The sequence below is a fragment of the Eleutherodactylus coqui genome, chromosome 9 (genome assembly GCF_035609145.1).
Source record: "Eleutherodactylus coqui strain aEleCoq1 chromosome 9, aEleCoq1.hap1, whole genome shotgun sequence".
Taxonomy (NCBI): Eukaryota; Metazoa; Chordata; class Amphibia; order Anura; family Eleutherodactylidae; genus Eleutherodactylus; species Eleutherodactylus coqui.
The window spans coordinates 53,383,802-53,404,015 of record NC_089845.1 but is presented as its reverse complement, the minus strand read 5'-3'; the positions used below and the strand labels follow the sequence as shown (position 1 = coordinate 53,404,015).

Below are 20,214 nucleotides of genomic sequence, written 5' to 3'. Positions count from 1 at the left end.
GTTTTGATCTGGGTGGACAATCGCGTTAATAGAAATGCCTGCGCACTAAGTTCACTACATAAGTGATTGTAATAACATGAAGTCATGTTGTTCTGTAACCTCCAACAGTATTTAGATGGAGTATTGCCGGTTACTTAGTGTTAAAGATTCAGACACCACTCCCCCATAGTCTGGACATTAAAGCATACAGACACGTTCCGTTTTAGAATAAGCTGCCATCAGTATGTACATGAAGAACCACACTATTTCTGGCCATTGTGCCCTGCATTTTTACTAGTTTTCCACTTTGCAGGCTGTATATCCAATTCTCAGTCTTCCCTGATTCCCATACGCAGCACACATAGGAGAGCAGGATATGTCTTCTCTATCTTTGTGGTACACCCTCACAAGCAATAGCATCATGAAGGACATTATACAGCAGTACTTAGCAAAGTAGATGTAAATCCAGCACTGAGGTGAAATAAAGAACTTACTAGAAGATAGAGCAGTGACCTCTTCTCAAGCAGCTGCCGATTCCTCCTCCCCAGTGTATTCTATGGGCAGCATGAGACAGCAGCAAGCAAAAATCTACCTCCACTATCTGTAATCCATCTTGGTGTCCGTTACTAGAGATGGACTTTAAATGACAATAGGCAGAGGATGGCAAATTAAAGGGACTGACTGATGTGCATTAAGAACTTAAAATAGCCCTGGAAAAAAATTCAAAAGAGGTCTCATGTTGTAGGAGGGTCCCTAATTACTAGTAGAAGGGGCCAACATAAGTATTACCTCTTGCTGGATCTGTACTTTAACTCGTCATTGACTTGTCACTTGTTTCTCTGGGCCTGGATGAGCTGAGCACAGTGCACAATTACACCAGCTCAGCTCTTTATTGCGTCAAAAAAGAAGCGGAAGACGATGCTTGAATTAGAAGAGATGCCGCAGCCATCTGATGATTATCGAGGCGCTAGAACCGGCTCCACACTACACATCCTTCTGTAATAAAAGCTCCTCCCCCCCCCTCCCCTCCCAATGCAGCAGGGCTGAAGCTGCTCCCTGGGCAGGACACCAGTCTGTAGCATGTCAGTAGTGGTGACACACTTGTCAGTAGTGGTGACAGGCCCTCTTTTTAAGGGGTTTTCCCATTACTTAAAATTGCTTCACAACCGCTCTTTACTTCCTGGCTGTTAATGACTAGGACATGTGACTGCTGCAGCCAATCACTAGCTATACAAGGTCACTTCTGTGGCCAGTGATTGGCTGCAGCAGTCACGTGACCTGGTCAGCAGCAACCAGGAAGTATAGAGCACCTGCAAAGCAATTTTAAGTAGTGCAAAAAAAACCTTTAAGCGGCATTTTTTTCCCTTTTTCAAAAAGAGCGTGCCTCGTAGTATATTCACACATAGCAGACTTGTTGTTTGAATTGCAGAACTGTGGGGCTTGCAGAACCAACCCCATTCAGATGTTAGAAGCAGGTTTTTTCAGTCTGCCACACGTCAACTTACCATACAGTATTAGTCCAAAGAACAGCGTAGATTCATCTTAGTTCTAATCCACGTGGCACTTTACTAGAAACCTACCTTACAATTTATGTGCCACAAGGCCAAAATAAGGTTTCTCATGGCCAAATACATTGTAGGGTCTCTGGAGTACTCCGGAAACTCATAAAGTTCATCTAGTTCCATTACATCTGGTCTGACGCAGAGAGCTTTGCCACATTCATTGGGTTGGTAGAAGGGCTGAAAGTATGGATTGATCCCTACAGTTAAACAAATAGATACATTATGCTACAAAGCTTCTCAGAACCAAGATAAAGAGGATGCAACTATAGTGCTGAACATGGTAGATCAATATAAAGGCTTACCGGGATTAGAAGGCGTTTCTCTGCTTTGCTCTAGCTTGTTCTCTCCGTGCAGACGATTTGTGTTGGTACATGATGGACTCATGCCTACACAGTCTGGGTAGTACGCTGCTAGTAATGGAGCAGCCGGACTGTCTTTCAGCAGTGGTGGTAAAATAAGCATTGCATACCATGGCTGAGTGGAGACCTCCGACACCCTCTGTCAGTGAGCAGAAAGACAACACATTTAACGTATCAATATAAAAAACTAGGAGAAAAAAAATAGTACTTAATTTCCTCATTCTTGCATATTTATTACAACCCTGATTTTTAAAGTGTACCTCCAAAAAAATGGGCCTCTACCTCAAGACAAAAATTATGACAACTGCCAAAAATGGCCAAATTCAAATCAAAAATCGACAACGAGGCCAACGTAGGATAGCATTGGAGCAAAGCGCGATGCTAAATATGGACAAAATCTGGAAAAGTAGGGATATCGGCATAGCAGCTAAACGCAGGATAGTGCAAACCACCGGTTTCCCCATAGCCATGTATGGAGGTGAAAGCTGGACTGCGAAAAAAGCTGATAGGAAGATTGATGCATTTGAGCTGTGGTGATGGTGAGAGCTGCTGTGTATGCCCTGGACGGCGAGAGTATCAAACAGAGAGGTCCTGAATCGTATAAGACCTGATATATCACTGGGGGGTGGGTGGGAAGATGACTGGACTCAGACTTATGTATTTTGGCCATGTCATGCGAGCAGAGTTGCTAGAAAAATGTATAAAATCTATAAAAACACGATGGCTGATACTGTCAGAGCTGATACTGGCATGGATATCACACGACGGAAAGAAGCGGTGCAAAACCGAAAAACATTGAGGGAGAGAGCCCTAAGGGCTCCTTTCCACTGGCGGTAGCGATATCGCTGTGAGAATATCACAATGTTAAAAATGGCGTTGCAACGCTGCAAAATTGCCAGCTTTTGTGATGCGATGCGAGAAATCTGTTTTCCCATTGCACTGTATGGGCGACATAAACAAGCAAAACGCTGATACAATCCTGCTGCTGCCATTTTTATTCATCACATCACAGCTTGTCCTAAATATTGCAAGTGGAAATGCTGTCATTTAACAACGTATGGCACTTTCTTATGAGAGCTCGCACTCGCGCACCGCACAAAAAAAATCGCAAAGCACAAACTTGCGATGCGTTTTTAACATTAAAAAGTCCCATTGACATTCGCGATTAAAAAACGCAGCGTTTAAAAAACGTAAGTATGTGGGAGGCCTTAGGTTCGCCGAGGGTCGTAAACGACAAAACGGCTAACAACAACCACCTCCAGTTTCAAAGACTTTTCAAAACAGAGACTTATTTATGCAGATCTTCTTAACAGGTTTAGTTTATTGTGTTCTGCTCTTATTAAACTGAATACAAACCATGTAGAACTAGAATTAGGTAGCGGCTCTAAAATTTCAAAAGCAGCTGCATGGCAGAACAAGAAATAGTTGTCGGACGCAGAAGTGCCCTATAGTCATCCCAGTGATAATCTGTCAGTGAAAGGAAGGTGGAGAGGACCAGAAATCGCTCTGGAAGCCCGACTCCAGAATTACTTCAATTCAGACGTACACTTACCAGTTTTTTGTAAATGAAACACTAAATTCACATCCTATTTGGGTGCCATTACCAGAGTACTAGCAGCCCATCTAAAGTTGCAAGTCCATGTGCAGCCTGGCAATGAGCAGTAAACCGTGAGCATTGGCACTGGCAGCTACCGCTTGTGTAATCGCACCCTTAAAGCATCTCTGTTGGAAGTGGCCAATTCAAAACTTCCCCTCAACTATTTAGGCCCATTATCTAGCCGAATGATAATCTAGCTGTAGCTCAATTACACTACAGCTTTAAAGGGCCTGTATCGCCAACTAGATAGAGAAACACATTTTTGTTTTGTCTTTTTTTTTAATTGTAACATTTTTTGCTCTATTTTCTATACATGACTATGGGGGCTGCCATCCTACCTGAGCTGAGTTTAACAGTATTTAGGGAGATGTATAACAGCAGCTTCATGGGCCATTCACACAATGGAGAGGAACTGACCCATTGACTTGTATGGGAGACTGTTATAGGTATTTTGCAGGAAGGGGGAGTAGATACACCTTATACCAATTACGAATGGATCCTGTGTTAATCCTTCAGTGTAATCCTGCTTGTGATGTTATGGTACCTTTATACAAGGTGACTATTGCCCAAATAAAATAGCTGGAAATAGCAAATTTGTGGAATAGCCACCCTGTGTACACGCAGCCACCGAGAGGGCACTGAGCGAGAAACTGCTCACTTGTAAGAGTCACTTGGTTTTTAGCAAAACTAAAAACCAAGCAACCATCAGCCGATGTAAACAGGTAATCTGTCATCTATGAGCGACTGCCTCTTTGCAGTTAATGGAGTAAGGCAGCTGGAAGAGATCTCTGACCGCTCCACGTCTGAAGACTATCGCTCCTGTGTGACAACACATGAGCGATACTCTGTGGGACGGTTGTTGAGTGCTTACGCATCTAACAGTTGTCCCATATAGAAGGGACTTTAGTGAAATGATTGCTGCAAAACTTTCTCTACAGAACAGGAAGCAGCACAGGTCCCTATAAAGTAGTCCACTAGCCTTGTAGTGACATTTGCTGTTAAATATACAATCTATTGTTTTGTGTAAGAAGCTATGCTTGGCCAGAAAACTGTTGGCTGTAGAATACTTCAATGAGATGGCAGACAGGAAATCCAGAAGTAAGTCTGCCCCCGCGATTACTACTTTATCTTCTAAACTTCCAGCTCTCATAACTTTTAGACACATTGACATACATGTGTGAATGAGATTAGTAGCTTTTATCTGTTACAGAGTCAGGTCATATCCTTTTACGCTGATACAATAGAAAACACTGAAGATGTCTGATATAATCCAATGTACATAATATGTCAAATGACAGTTTCCATCTACAATATCTGTATATCTATACTTACCAGATCTTCTGGCAGGGAGCAATGATCTGACCCTTCAGCCTAGGGGGGGAAAAAAATACCATAAAATTGGAAACAGCAGCTATAAAGATACAAATAAAGCATATACTGAAATAAAGCATATACTGTATATACTCGAGTATAAGCCTAGTTTTTCAGCACTTTTTTTTTTTGCCGAAAAAGCCCCCCACTCAAGTGAGGTAAAGAAAATAAAAAACAACAAAAAACCTACAATACTCACCTCCCAGCGTGCGCCTGTGTCCCCGACACAATAGTCTCCCCGGCGGTGCGGCAAGCTGCTTGAGAACTCTCCCTGCTGTCATCTCCCTGCTCGGCTTTGAATTCCCCTGCCATCAGCGCTCTGTGGGTAAGCTCTGTGATTGGATCGAGCGGCAGCCAATTACAGGCGGCGCTCGATCATTCAGAGCCATTCAGTGGATGACATCACTGAATGGCTGTGATTGGTTTATTGAGCGCCAGCTATGATTGGCTGGCGCTTGATCCAATCACAGCGCTTACTTACACAGCACTGATGGCAGGGGAATTCAAAGCTGAGCAGGGAGATGACTGCAGGGAAAAGTCTCAAGCAGCTTGCCACACCACCGGGGAGGCCATTGCGCCGGAGACACAGACGCCGGCTGGGAGGGGAGTATTGCATTTTTTCTTTACCTAGTATATACTCGGGTATAGCTAGGCTTATACTCGAGTCAATAAGCTTTACCAGTTTTTTGTGGTAAAACCTATTGACTCAGCTTATACTTGGGTCGGCTAATACTCGAGTATATACGGTAAATAATATACATGGCAAATATGCCAGAAATGTATACACATGTCACCGCAAGATTACAAACCACATACCGTGAGAGACCCTAGAGCCAAGAAATCTGAGCATCAGGCCCCATGCACACCATATTTGGCTGACCTTCCTCTAATGTGCATGGGCCCCTTAACTTAGACCCCAGAAAAGGTAGATGCCACACTGAACAAGTCTGGCCTCCCCTGCTTTATGCTAAACTGACATTTTAATAAAAACTGGCCTCACAGAATACAATGGAAGTTGTACTTTCCTATAAGGTTTATTTGTAGCAAAAAAAGCTTTTAAAAAGGGAAGGAAAAATATCAAATACCCAAAGTGACCAATAAAGCTGCAAGCGTTCATTTTCAAAAGTGCACTTGGAAAATGATCGCTGTGATCTGATTGGCTGTCATTAGCACTTCATTTATTTTTATTTTCAGCTGCAGCTCAGTATCATGACATTACCTTGAGAACATTATTCAGCTTCATACCACATCTGTACGTTTTCGCCATTTGCATTGTTAACTGTATCTCCTTTGTTAACTGGCGCCATTTTCCACATTCGGGTTTTGTGCACTGTACCTAGAAATCATTGCCATAAAGAACAATATTACAAGAAACAATCTATTTAATGGTCACTAATTTTTCAACAAAGTTGTGCTTATGGGACATCCCATGTAATAAGTGGCAAAAGTGCAAATCACTTAAGTTACCTAATATTACATTTATGTGCTGGAAAAAAAAAAATCACTGAAATGTTGGTCTTCTAATTTACTGTCCACTATCTGTTGTCAAGTGAAACCCATCTCTAGGAAGGGTCTTCGCTCACTGCTAACTCATGCTGCCCATAAATGTCTATGTGGAGGAAAGGGGGAGGGACTGCTGGAAAAGACAAATGCTAAAAAGTGTGGCTGCTGAAGCATCCAGTAAGTGTTTTATTTTACCTCAGTACTGGATTCATATGGACCCTAAATTACCATGGATATCATTAACCCCCAAACTACACAAGATGACAGGTTCTTCCAACCCCCCAAAGAAAAACAAATAACCAAGCCCAGCAAACAGATATGTTGTAAGAGTGTGATCATTAAGGTCTGAGTGCTGAAACACCTACTTAGGAAATCTCGTTTAGTCAATAGCATTCAATAATTTTAGTAGTGTTATGAGTGGCAAGTAGTAGAACTGCTTGTCAGAATTGAATAATTACTAATATTATTAGTGAAGGCCTTAATAACACTCAGATTTTAGCTGCATTTATTAAATTAAAGTATCTCACCCAGTATGGAAGCTGCTGGTCAGCCATGAATGCCTTGGGACTGGGTTCACTTTTTCCGTTACTTGTCCATATACGCTTCCAAGAACAGTATATATCATAACCATCTTTGTGACTAAAGAAAAAAAATAACATGTCAGAAATTTAACAAAATGGTAGTGGCACTTTATTAATAATACGGTATTACTACCTACCTCCTATAGTAGTGATCAAAGCATTCATTGCAGAAATGTTCCCCACAAGAAAGATGATACCATCTGGATGTGTAACCATTCTTGGCACACCTGAAATTTAAGAAGGAAAGTCAAATTTTCACCTTCAGTTAAATCGTCAATGTATGGATCTTTCTATTGTGTGACAATTCATGTACCTGGGAATTCAACGATGTAAGGTTATGTAAAGAAATCATAATGTTCCCCTAACGAGCCTATTTGAATTGAGGATTCCGTGATCGGCGTCTGCGTGGACATAGAAAGTCGTGCATTTTCGAATTTGGCCGCAGCGAAAAACTAGATTTTGTAAGAACTTACCGTAAAATCTCTTTCTCGTCTTGTTCATTGGGGGACACAGCGAAGACCTTGGGTATAGCTTCTGCCACTAGGAGGCGACACTAAGCATAAAAAAGTGTTAACTCCTCCCACTAGCTATACCCCTCCTGCAAGCAGCATGCTAGCTCAGTTTGTATGCAAGCAGTAGGAGCAGCCAGTAGGATACAACATAGATAATAAACAACAATACTCACGAACTGTAACTCATTCCAACACCGTGTGCGACTGCACCGAGGACCCTCCCCTAGGGAGTATACGTCACAGTTCCAATACCAGACTGGGTGGGTGCTGTGTCCCCCAATGAACAAGACGAGAAAGAGATTTTACGGTAAGTTCTTACAAAATCTAGTTTTCTCGTCTGTTATCATTGGGGGACACAGCGAAGACCTTGGGACGTTCTAGAGCAGTACCCAAGGGGGCGGGAAAATAGAAGCCGCCGCGTGTGTAAGGAGCAACCTGCCCTTCAACTGCGACCCGCGTTAATGGATTACTAAGCATCCAACATGCTCACACAGAGCTTAAAGGGGCCTAAGTAAAAGGCCCGATCCACCCTCTGGGGGAAGAAATCCTGACGAGGCACTCGCTGTCAGAGTATACAAGCCGTAATACAGCCTGAGAATATAACCTTGCTGTGACTGTGACCCTGTATGCTGCGAGTCGATCTGTTGCAAGGATTCCCCCCGGAGACACAGGAATCCAGTCGGAGTTGCCAGGATTAGCAGCCGTGCACGAACGTGACTGAAGCATGCTACCTACGCAAAGTACTCTTGCGTAGTCAGACCAAGCCAACTTACCCTGGAGCGTTCCTCAGAACTACTGACAAAGGTGCCCACCGATACTCCGCTGAAGTGGCCCCGATACCGACGGCAGGCTCACCGCAGGTAGATAACGATCGTCTCCTGTACCGACGGTACAAGGTAGGCATCCAAAGCAGAGTTGTTGGGCCCCAAGCGCAGAGACTTCAGAGAGTTGTCGGCCTTCCGCCAGTCGACTTAGTTGTAAGTGAGCTTCTCTATACCTCCAGGTAGCCAACCTCACCTTCACAGTCCCTCCGTAAGGGAGGACGCAGGTCGATTCCAGACGCCCTGAAGATACTACTTGTTGAGATCTGCCCCGTTCCATGCTGGAATTCCGTGTTGACCAAGGCTGGAGGATCTGCTGTGTAACCCAACTACCTCCGTCCATGACGTCGGCTGTCAGATTAGAGCGTTCATTTGCATGGACCCTCGTGCTTCTGAGGACATCCGTCCCCTGGAATGGAGACTAACTGGGTAATCAACTAGCGCTAACCCCGTACTGGGATTCAATGTTACCGCGAGAATCTACTAGGCACCACAAAAGTTGGGCACGCAAGGCAGCAAGGGTACACTAGAAAGGGACTCTCACTGATCCCCTTGGCACAACCCCAGCAGTAGGGGAGGGCCGAACCCTAAAAGCTGCCGACAGTACAAGTATGTACTGTTTTACGCTCAGCTGCAAGCAATAATGCAGGGAAGGCGACGCCTGAGTATCGCCGAGAGCCGCTGGATCTGCCCTACTCAACTCCATTAGGCGTGTTAACCTCCCTATACAGTTCTGCACCCCTTAGGGTCATCAGGAGCTCTGCCTCCAGTAGTGAGATAGCCACGGCTGTAGGACAAGTAGTCCAGCGGTCATAGCAAGCACAACATGCCCTGTAGTTCAGTGACTGCCTGAAGGAATGCGGACTCACAGTGGATGGGCATGACAAGACGTCGACTAGAGGGGCGCCCCAAGTTGCTTGTAGGAAGCTGCAGGTGTTCATCCCAGGGGGGTAGCCATTAGGTAAAGGTCCAGCGCGCAAGCTCTTCGCAGAATTTCTATGAGTATTCTCCTTCCCTCGGAAAAGTACCACAGGACTCAGCAAGACCGAAGTACGGCCCAAGGCCGTACAACATGTTGTCCCTGGGATGACTATCTTGGGAAGTGTAACTCTCGTACTCTAGCGAGATCACATACCATATATGGTTCTAGCCGGGCCCTGTCCGCGTGGCATCCCAGCATCGGACATTGCGGTCTGTTTGCCTGCGGGGAACGCGGAGGGGCAGCTAGCCGTTAGGCCAGGCTCAACTCCAGTCAGGCCTGTCACCGACGTCCGCATACCGCTGACAATCAGTGTGAGTAACATTGTTCATAGACCGAGATATTCTCTGCTGGCCGTAAGCCAGTACTGCAGGGGAGAGTGCACTTGATAAATGGCTCTGTCCCGGACTCCGACCCGAATGTAGGAAACTACTGAGGGGAAAAATCTGACTCCGGCTCAGACCAGTGTATGCGCTGCTTCAGGCATGGAAGGCACCATCGGGCTCCGCAGCCTGGGGTGCTGCCGACAAGCGGCCTGAACCCCGTTGTATGTAAGACAAGGTATTCTCCAGCTAGGTGTAGTCTCTTTCCGTAACGAGAGCGCACACCGCATGTGTGCCTTGCCTGCCGCTGTCCGCGTGTCCTCCTGGACACGGACACTGTGGTATGATTGCCTGTGGAGAAAGTCAGCCCAATTTGGGGCAGACCTGTGAAAGAATGAGTCCAGAGACTCCTTGTGTGAGTACTGACGAGAGGTCGCATACTCTGCAAGATGAAAGTCTCTCCACTCAATCTGGTACTTCAGTGGGAGCACATTCGCTATGCGGCTGTGGCCGCCCCGCCCGCATCTCCTGGAGTCGGGCACTGCGGTACATGTGACTGCGGGGGACAGCAGGGGAGCTGCTGACGGGCGAGGCTCAACCCAATGCGGAGCAGACCTGTGCCGCGACAATTTTAGAGTCTCCCTGTGCAGTACCCTATCCAGAAGGGACGGTACCACAGGTGTCAGCAAGCTCAGAGTAATGCTGACCAGAGTTTGCACCTTGTTGTCGTTTTATATAGTGCTGTAGCGAGAGCATACCTGGCATGTGGCTCTGGTCACGTGTCCTCCTGGACTCAGACACTACGGTACTGCAATAGGGGAGCTACCGACGGGCAAGGCTCAACCCGGCCCGGAGCAGATGATAGGATGCTGATTCCAGGGACTCCTTGTCAGCGCGCTCAGGTAATGCTGACCATCCGGTTGGACGCTGTATACAGTATGGCGAGATATCCCTTGCTGGATGTATCTCGTACTGCAGCGAGAGCGCACTTGGGATGTGGCTCTGGCTAGCCCCGTCCATGTGTCCTCCTGGGCATGGATGCTGCGAAATGCTGGCTGCAGGGAACTGCAGAAAGGGGCAATGGGGGAGCTACCGACAGGTAAGGCTCAACCCGGTCCGGAGCAGATATGGGCAGCGCTGGTTCCAGACGGTCTTTGTGTAGTACCGTGGAAGGTACCAGATGTCTGAGCAGGTCCGGAGAATGCTGCCAATAGTTCAGCACTGTTGTCCGTAGTGAGAGCGCACCTAGTACGTGGCTCTGGTCGGCCCCGTCTGCGTGTCAAAGCAGGGGACCGCAGGAAGCGCCATAGGGGAGCTACCGGCAGCGGGAAGCCCCGATAGGCTGAGTGCAGTCTGAACGAGACCCTAGTAACCCCAACTTCTCGCATGGATTGCGTACGGAACGGTAGCCTAACTGAGCTGGTGGGCTGCACATTCGCCATATACACAGGTGTATGGCAATAAACATAACTGAACGGCCGTGAGCTACGCCATCTGTTCAGCAGCAATCACAGCCTGACCTGCGGCGGCGCACACAGGATACGTGCGCCTGAGACCGCTGTAGAGGACAATGCTGACTGCACAGCCTCTAAAAAAACGTGGCCGGGCAATGGTAAGGCGTATCGGTGGGCCGGACGAGAATGGACGCACTGCGGCATCACCTTCCTAGGAGGAACGCTGGGAGGCGTAGGCGTGTGACGCCATGTTGCGGGGGGAGGGGCATCCTCCTGGACGCGCCAACGCGAGTAGTAAGAAGTGGCTGCACAGGACACGAGTAGAGGGAGCCACGTGACCGCCCTGCGGCAATTTTAAGAGGCCACGCACCAACCCATAGGGCCCCTTGTCGTGGCAGGGGCGTCTGAGAGAAGGGGCTAAGCAGGGGGCCGCGCGGGCTCGGCTCAGGAGAAGAGTGGGGCCACGTGACCGCGCGCCGACACGTGGGGCCCCTAGCCGTGGTGGTGGGTGAGGGGCGCGCGGCGCCATGTTGATAAAGGGCGCGCGCCCGGCGCCACGTTAATAAAGGACGCGCGCCCGGCGCCACGTTGATAAAGGACGCGCGCCCAGCGCCACGTTGATAAAGGACGCGCGCCCAGCGCCACGTTGATAAAGGGAGCGCGCCCGGCGCCATGTTGATAAAGGGCCCATGCGGGGAGAGGCGTGCAGCGCTATGGGACCGCTCGGCAGCACTTTTGAAAGGTCCGCGCGCCAACACGTGGTGCCCCTACTGGAGTAGGAGTGCAATGGGGGGGGGGGGGGCGAGCTGACAGCGGCGCCCTGAAGAGAAGGGCGCGCGGTGCCATGTTGACAGAGGCGCGCGCCACCGAGCTGACAGTGGCGCCATGTGACCGCTCGGCAGCACTTTTGAAAGGTCCACCAAGCGCGGCGCCATGTTGACAGAGGCGCGCTGCGCCGAGCTGACAGCAGCGCCATGTGACTGCTCGGCGGCACTTTTGAATGATCCGCGCGCCAACACGTGGTGCCCCTAGTGCTGAGAGAGGCGCACCGCGCCATTGCTGAGAACGAAGATCATCTTGTACGGCCGTCAGGGCCGAGCTGCTTCGCGGAGGCTCACCTGGCGGCGCCATGTTGTTAGGGGAGGATCGCGGGCGGAGTATAGCATCTCCGGCCGCGAACAGAGCCACCTGCAAGTTCGCCGCCGGCGTGCAGCAACAAGATAATGTGCAACAAGCCGCCTGACAGCGCGGCCACATCCGCGGGCACAATCCATCTCTGGCCAAAAACAGCGCTTTCAAGTATAACACGCCGGCGACACAACGAGCTGCGAACGGCCAGGAGGCCCCCGCCGGCAACCACGTGCACAAACACGCCAACACGGGCCAAGTCCCCGCACACACCCAGCAGCAGCCAATGCAAAAAACACAGACATTACGGTCTGCACGGCGGCGGACTAACAAAACAAACCCACATACTTACCTCTTGACTGAGGTAGGGTGGCTCCCGGGCTCCAGCAGAGCTTCTCCCCATCATTGCCTGCCTTTGGTGGGGCAGTGGATGCCGGACCATAAATAAGGGGGGGGGCTCTATGGCTGGCGGGTCACACTCAGTTTGGTGGCCGAGTGTGCCTCCTTTTCTTCAGAGGGGGCCCGGCCGATAACAGATGTGTGTAGTTACGTCTGTTCGCCGCCCTCGGTGGGTGTGTAACGGGGAGAGTCCTGCCTCCCCGTTATGCCCTGGCCTTCCAGGAAAAAAGGAAACTAATGGAAAAAAATTCAAAAGAAAGGAAAAAGTAGTCTCAGCAGGAGAGACGGTCCTGCCTCCTAGACACTAAGCAAAAAACTGAGCTAGCATGCTGCTTGCAGGAGGGGTATAGCTAGTGGGAGGAGTTAACACTTTTTTATGCTTAGTGTCGCCTCCTAGTGGCAGAAGCTATACCCAAGGTCTTCGCTGCGTCCCCCAATGATAACAGACGAGAAAACAGCGAGATTTCCGCCGGGAGAACCGCTGCTGCAAAACTCGCGGTGGCTTTGAAGCGGCCTAGCCGCTTGCTGTTCCGCTGCGGCCGGCGCTCCCATAGAGGGAAAAAAAAAATGGACATGCTGCGGTCGGCAAATCCGCGCCGCAGCAGATTTGCCGTCCCGTGTGGACGAGATTTCGGAGAAATCTCGTCCACAAGGCAGGCTAATCTCGGGATTAGCGGCCACATGCGGATTTGCCATGGCGAAATTCCGCACGGAATTTCCGCGGCAAATCCGCCCCGTGTGGAATTACGTCATGCTGCTTTTTTACAGGCAGTCTATCAAGCCACCCTGTGTGGATGGCTTGATAGGCAGTCTGCTAAGGCAGCCCTGGGGCCATTCATTAGGCCCCCGGCTGCCATGACACCTGCACGGCTCCCCCGATCTCACCGCGGGGGGGCCGTGCGGGACCCCCAAACAGCGTTCGGGGGATTTAAATGCCGCTGTCAGAATTGACAGCGGCATTTAAAGGGTTAATAGCCACGATCGGCCGAGCGCAGCTATTGCCCGCGGGTGTCAGCTGTAATAAACAGCTGACGCCCACGCTGTATGGAGGGAGATAGCGGCGCTACCTCCTTCCATACACGTCCTGCAACGGCAGGACGTAGTTTTACGATAGCGCCGTCACTAAGGGGTTAAATACTGCTTCGTCCATAAAAGTCCGACCTATCAAAGTAAAGCATTATTTGTCCTGCACAGTGAACGTCGTAAGGAAAAAAAATATATACAACGCCAGAATTGTGCTTTTTTTGGTCACCCCGTCTCCAAGAAAAAATATTAAATAAAAAGCGATTAGAAAGTTTCATCTACTCCAAAATGGTTCCAATAGAAACTACAGGAAATCCTGCAGAATTTAGCCCACACACAACTATGTTGATGGAAAAATAAAACAAACATTAAGGCAGTTAGAGGACAGTGGCAGAAAATAATTTTATTTTTTTACAAAGATACAGCAAAGAAAAAAAAGAATATAGAATATATATCACATACATATATATAAAAATACATTTAGTATCGTCATAATGTTACTGACCCACAGAAAAAAGTTTTCATGTCCTTTTTTTGCTGTAGTATGTATAACCGACCCCCCACCACCACCACCACCACCACCACCACCACCTCTCCAAAGATGGTGGAGTTATGTTTTTTCTTCATTGCATTTTTTAACGTTTTTCAGTACATTATATGGTACATTAAATAATACCATTGAAAATACAAGTCTTACAGAATATTGTCCCTGCTAAGTGCAAACAAGTATGTACCAAAATAATAATGAGATATGCAAAAGATACCGCTCACCCCTAAAATGCTGGAAAGCAAATTATCTCAATCTGCCAGTTATGTTAACACCTGCTACATCTGTATACAAGCAAAGTATTTACATGTACTGCAGTCAAGATAGGGTGAAAAATACTTAAAAGACCCTAAAGCTGTACATACACATAAGATAAAAGTCAGCCGTCTGAAAATGTGATGTAACTTACCGCTCGCTATCACTAACTTTTGTCTGCCGAAAATTGAAAAACATTGTAAAGTTTTGCCTGATCATTTGCCACTTTGTGCAAAGCCACTCGTTCTGTAAGTTCCCCGTGCTGCTGTCCTCGTCCCATTAGATACTGCAACTGGAATTGGTATTGGGTTGTGAAAATAAATCCACGTAACGCTAAGCTTGGAGAGATTCACCATGGATATTCCCCCCCAAAACCCAATTTCAGTTCTACATGTAATGGTCTTGTAATAAAAATATCTGGCATTCCATTGCTTGAGTGATGCCTACCTTTCTGCCGCGCTGGCGAAGCACACGGGACATGTCGCTGTACACCCCGCCTTCTCACATTTCCTGTATTTTTTCTCCAAGAAATCCTCCTCATCTTCTATTGCTTCACTCGCCTTTTTCCTCACCTAATCCAAGCCACAGGAGATGATTAGACGCTATGCACACCTCCGCTCACTTATTTTTGGTTCAATCATTAAAGTAAAAAATTTTTGTAACTGAAAAATGGTTAGAAATTTTTAAACAATTCCTCCTGCGTTTGCAATTTATAGTTAGATTTCCTTTCAAAATCCTTCAGGCTGACTGAGTAAGGCAATAATGACAGGAGTGGAATGTTTCATCTCCAGTTTACAGCAGAGAAAGGTGGAGATGTGTCCTATAAAGTTTACAGCCAAGAAGAGGAGAAGGAATGTGTAATCACTAGAGATGAGCGAGTAGACTCGCTAAGGCACATTACTCGAGCGAGTAGTGCCTTAGCCGAGTATCTCCCCGCTCGCCTCTAAAGACTCGGGGGCCGGCGCGGGTGACAGGTGAGTTGCGGCTGGGAGCGGGTGAGAGAGGGAGAGAGAGATCTCCCCTCCGTTCCTCCCCGCTCTCCCCCGTCGCTCCCCGCCGGCCCCCGAATCTTTAGAGATGAGCGGGGAGATACTCGGCTAAGGCACTACTCGCTCGAGTAATGTGCCTTAGCGAGTATACTCGCTCATCTCTAGTAATCAGCATGTACTATATGATAAAATTACAATTTTTATTGAAGTATCTACCAAAGGGCTTATTTATACAAGCAATTTTCAAGTTCTTTTGCTGTCCGTATTTGCACCCGATTACACACTGACCTATTACAGTCCATGGCGCTATACAGACGTGTGTTTTTTTACAGGGGCTGCAAAAATAAATTAAATACGCAGCATGTCCTGCTCTGGTCCAATTTCTCAGAGAACAGTTACCCATTCGAGTCAATGGGTACGCAGAAAAAACAAAAAGGAGTGAGCACGGAATACATCTGTGTGCACTCCGCTTGGCACTGCTAAGTAATTCTAAAAAAATTGGGCTCCCTCTATTTTTTTTTTTGCACGCCAGGAAAAAAAAAACGGATCACGCATGGACATAAAAAATGAACAAACACCACGCATACATTAAAAAAGGTCTGAAATCAGACACGTGATTGACTCAAGTGCATAAGGCCTAACAAGTGCAGGAACTGGCTTCTGTGAGCAATGCGAGCCAGGACCCATCCAAGACACTACTGATTTTTTTTTCTCCTCTCTCTGCCACTGCTGCCTGTACTGTCTCATTTCTCTTCCCCCTCAACCAACCGATGCTTGTTAGGAACAGCAGAGAGAGCAGAAATTAACCCTTTCCAATCCATTTATTTTTTCTCACCCATTCTCCCGAGCTCCAAATAAATTGGAGCTCGGGAGAATGGGTGAGAAAAAATACATTTTCCCTGCACCCTCCTGATCTGAGTTCAGGCGGGTGCAGGGAGGGACCTGCTTACCTGTCTGGCGTCTTCTGCATTCTCCTTCTCCCTCCCCACTCAGCGATCATGTGACCGCTGGGGTCAGGTGGCACCTGGCGGTCACATGATCGCCGGGCCGGGAGACAAAAGGAGAATGCGGAAGACGCCGGTCAGGTAAGCAGGTCCTCCCACAGTGCAGGCTCCCGGCTCGGCGGTCATGTGACCGCCGGGGGTCAGGTAACATCGGCGGTCACATGATCGCCGGCCGGAATCTCTATGCATTACATAGCGCTAATTGAGCGCTATGTAATGTGTAAAGGAAAAGGCAGAAAGTGTTAAAAACCCTTTCTGCCTTCTCCTCAGGGGTCCTCGATGAGGATCAGTGCAGGAATCCATCTGCACCCGATGTGTCTGACGATCGGGTGCAGATGCACTCCTGCACTGCAAGTGTCGGGCCTGCCCCGACATCGGAGCTGTGGAGGGAAATTATGATGTCGGGGCAGGCCCGACATTGGATTGGAAAGGGTTAAAAAAAAATCAATAGTGTCTCAGACCACGGAGATATTGCGGGATAGAGGGGCGGGGGGGGGGGGTGAGGTGTGAAATCCTATTGAGGGTGCATTTCTATGGGTAGTTTGGCTGCAGTAAAACCTCACCAAAAACCTCATTATCAGACAAAATCAATCACAACAAAAAACGCACACAGATCTGCAGATGTGGTTTTTACCACATCCAATGCCAAAGCATTTCCACTATGTGTAAACGTACCCTCAAAGAAAATGTCTTTGTTGCCCGTAGTAACCAATTGCAGCTTTCATTTCTGAGGCCAGGCTCACCTGACCATAGGTTCATTGCGCATTACCCACGCAGGATTGCATGCGTAATATGCAGTAGCAATCTCTTATACACTTTCATTGTGGTGGCACACCAAAAACATTTCCAATTTAAAACAAGAATACAGCGGCACCATGATCAAAATCCCCTCTGGGAGAGCAGTAAGTTTGCATACGACTGCGCACTTTGTGCAAAGGATCCAGACAGAGGGATCCAAAATTCAACAGTCCATAATACCAATATATGACAATGTTAGGCAAACGGTTTTTTGACAACATAACATGCTTTACATGAGTGATGCACTTGAAATAGTGAGATGCAGGGGGCTATGGATATATTTGTTATATTTATGGGCACATGATTAGTGCCCACATTTTGGGCTCTGACGGCGCACTCTGCGCATGCGTAGTGACAGTGTAGCCTGCGCATGTGCATTGAACATTGTCGGCGGCCATTTTCTTGAAGCCACGACTGGGGGAATGTAGTCCTCTAGTGTTTACATGGTAATCAGCTAACACATACGCAGTCTTGAGAGGTGGACGCCAGGGATGCCGGGTGTGGCTCCATATCTTTTCTTGATACTCTTCTGATTTAGGATGATTCTCAGCTGCCGCCGGACCCATGACCCCATGTGATTGGTTTATGGTATGTCATATGTGTGTTTTATGAGAAATACATGTATGTAATTGGTGGTGGTTTTACCTTTATGGTAGTGTGTAGCCATTTCTGTATATGCTTAATAAAGACCAGATGCACAGTTGAAACGTTGCTATGCAGTGGAGCTTACGCTTGGAATAAACGATCTCATTTCATGCTCCTTGTGTGAGTATGGATTAAGCCTAGTACCTTAGCTGCTGCTCTCCACTCTCTTCATGCACACCAAAAACACGGTTGTGTGAGCCCGGCCTTATACTGCTAAGGTAAACTAAAGGCTCTACTGTGGTTGCTATTGGCAACAAAGACAAGTTTTCTTTTAGACGGCTGTCATAAATCTCCCCCCAAATAGCGGTTTATCATAAATGAGGAACAATCATAGAAATAAAGAATGGCACCTGTCGTCCAGAAGATCGCAGAGGGAGGTTGTCCGGCGAGAGGTCGGATGGGGTGCTGGCCTTCTTCTTTGCTCGGCTCTTAGAGCCAGACATGGCTGTAGATCACCAGATTACCTATAAATAAGCAGATATAGTACATCAGGTTATATGTGTGATTCTGAAGATACAGGACAGGCAAACAAGGCAGAACCCAAGTTGATTGGAATGTTAGACTGTGATCACACGGCATAATCCATGGCGGAAACATTCAGCGCAGATGTGCCACGTAATCTCCGGCCGAGCCTTGGATCTGCATATTAAAATGCAGCGGATCTGGACACGGATTTAAAATTCATTCAATGGGTAAAATCCTCATGCAGAAATTGTGTCAAGAATCAACAAGAGTCAATCGTGTTTTTACCGGGACACATTTCAAATCGACACCGTATGACCCGAAGCGCTGACCCCCATCTAACATAACGGGGTGGGGAAAAACCCTTTCAATCAAACAATTGTGACGATTCAATGTTGTATATATTGTATGGGGGGAGGGGAGGTATCGGTTGGATTTGCCTTGGGGCTAATTCCCATGGGTGAATGTTTACCTTGTTTACGCAGGCCCTGTACGCCCATGTGATACGCGGTAATGTGCAGGCAATCAATTATATTGCCTTAGGTAGTTGGGCTTACATTAGTGTGTCAGAACTCCATAATGCGCGAGGGCATAAGAGAACGCTGCCTGCTCGATTGTGATCTATAGCGATGGCGTGGGAAATATAAACAAAACAGGAGTACTATGCACTACAGACACTAAGGATGTTCACATCCCAGAATCTGGCGCAGGTTTCTCATCATCAATCCTGCCTCTATAAGCCGCAGCAGACGAGCGGACTTCGGCCGCGCTTACGCAAATATGTGGCTGTGAAATCTAAGGTGAATTTAGTCCACTTCAATAGGCAAATCCACACGGAGCGCTCCCAACAACGATGGTGCAATGTTCTTCCACACTGGCATCCATAAAAAAAACCGTGCGCAGCGTACAGACTGTAATGGGGTGCAGATATGGCACGGATTCTGCATCAGATATCCCCGTGCGAATACAACCGACACGCTTTTCCGCGCATCCAAATCTACGCAGGACTGAGGATGATGTGGATTTTAAGGCCTCCAGCCAGACTCTTCCAGATAAAGTACCCCATCCTCACGCACCGGCGCCGCGGTGTCAGCGGATTCCGCCAGGGTCGGAGGGTGTTTTCACATGGGACGTCTGTTTTGGCACCTGACCGTCCTCCCAAGGATAATCGCTCTCACACAGGAGAGAATCGCTCGGCGAACGGAGGCGGAGCGCGCCAAATATCTTTCCGGCCGCCTCCATTCACAGTGAACGGGCAAACCTTCACAGATGAATACTACACATTTACGGCAATCGTCGCGGGTTTTTTTTTTTACACCCGTATTAAATTAACCGGCGTGGGCTCATTCACACAACGTATATACGCCGCAGATTTACGCCCACTTTCTTGCGTGTGGAATCCCCTTGAACAGAACCCTTTGATTTCAATGGGCTTCTTGACATTTGCGTATTTTCGCTGCATAGTTCATTGGCGCGCGTCCTATGTCTGCATGTATTTACACGCCGATATACTGTGTATATGGAGCACTGCGGAAAAATACACGCACTTGCACTTATGCGCCATTTTTGCGCTGCATATTTCCGCAACCAAAATCTTAAACCCGCACTAAGACAGCGAATCATCATTCGCCGACCGTGTTTACACGGAATACTTCTAAGTCAGCACCTACATCCTTACAGATCCTTCCCAGCATCTCATCCCCTGCTCTACACCAAGCTGTCACCCCCTGATGACAGCTCGCCACCACTTCCGGGCTCCTCTCTGACACATTGTAAATATTGGACACGTGATACCCTGACAGGGGGCGGAGCTATTACTTAACCCTTTCTACGCATATTTCGGCGCCCTTACAGCTCCCCTTGACGATTTTCTTTCATTCGGCCGATTATTAAAACACAGAAGAGACGAAAACCGGAGAAGCA

At 47.8% G+C, this 20,214-nt stretch overlaps 1 protein-coding gene across 4 annotated transcripts in view; it reads right to left on the bottom strand.

The window, feature by feature from the left end:
- Nucleotides 1-20,214, bottom strand: part of KDM1B (lysine demethylase 1B) — a 56,299-nt gene that overhangs the window by 36,006 nt on the left and 79 nt on the right. The window contains exons 1-9 of one of the 4 annotated variants that reach the window (XM_066579411.1): nucleotides 20,115-20,209; nucleotides 18,180-18,293; nucleotides 14,841-14,965; nucleotides 7,090-7,179; nucleotides 6,899-7,010; nucleotides 6,088-6,204; nucleotides 4,830-4,868; nucleotides 1,844-2,039; nucleotides 1,560-1,738 (exon numbers count right to left, since the gene is read on the bottom strand). In XM_066579411.1, the coding sequence (XP_066435508.1) occupies nucleotides 1,560-1,738; nucleotides 1,844-2,039; nucleotides 4,830-4,868; nucleotides 6,088-6,204; nucleotides 6,899-7,010; nucleotides 7,090-7,179; nucleotides 14,841-14,965; nucleotides 18,180-18,272 (951 nt within the window). In that variant the 5' untranslated portion in view covers nucleotides 18,273-18,293; nucleotides 20,115-20,209. Of the gene's footprint in view, nucleotides 1-1,559; nucleotides 1,739-1,843; nucleotides 2,040-4,829; nucleotides 4,869-6,087; nucleotides 6,205-6,898; nucleotides 7,011-7,089; nucleotides 7,180-14,840; nucleotides 14,966-18,179; nucleotides 18,294-19,961; nucleotides 19,989-20,114; nucleotides 20,210-20,214 lie in introns of those variants that run through there. The other 3 variants (XM_066579412.1, XM_066579410.1, XM_066579409.1) reach the window with 3 other exon arrangements.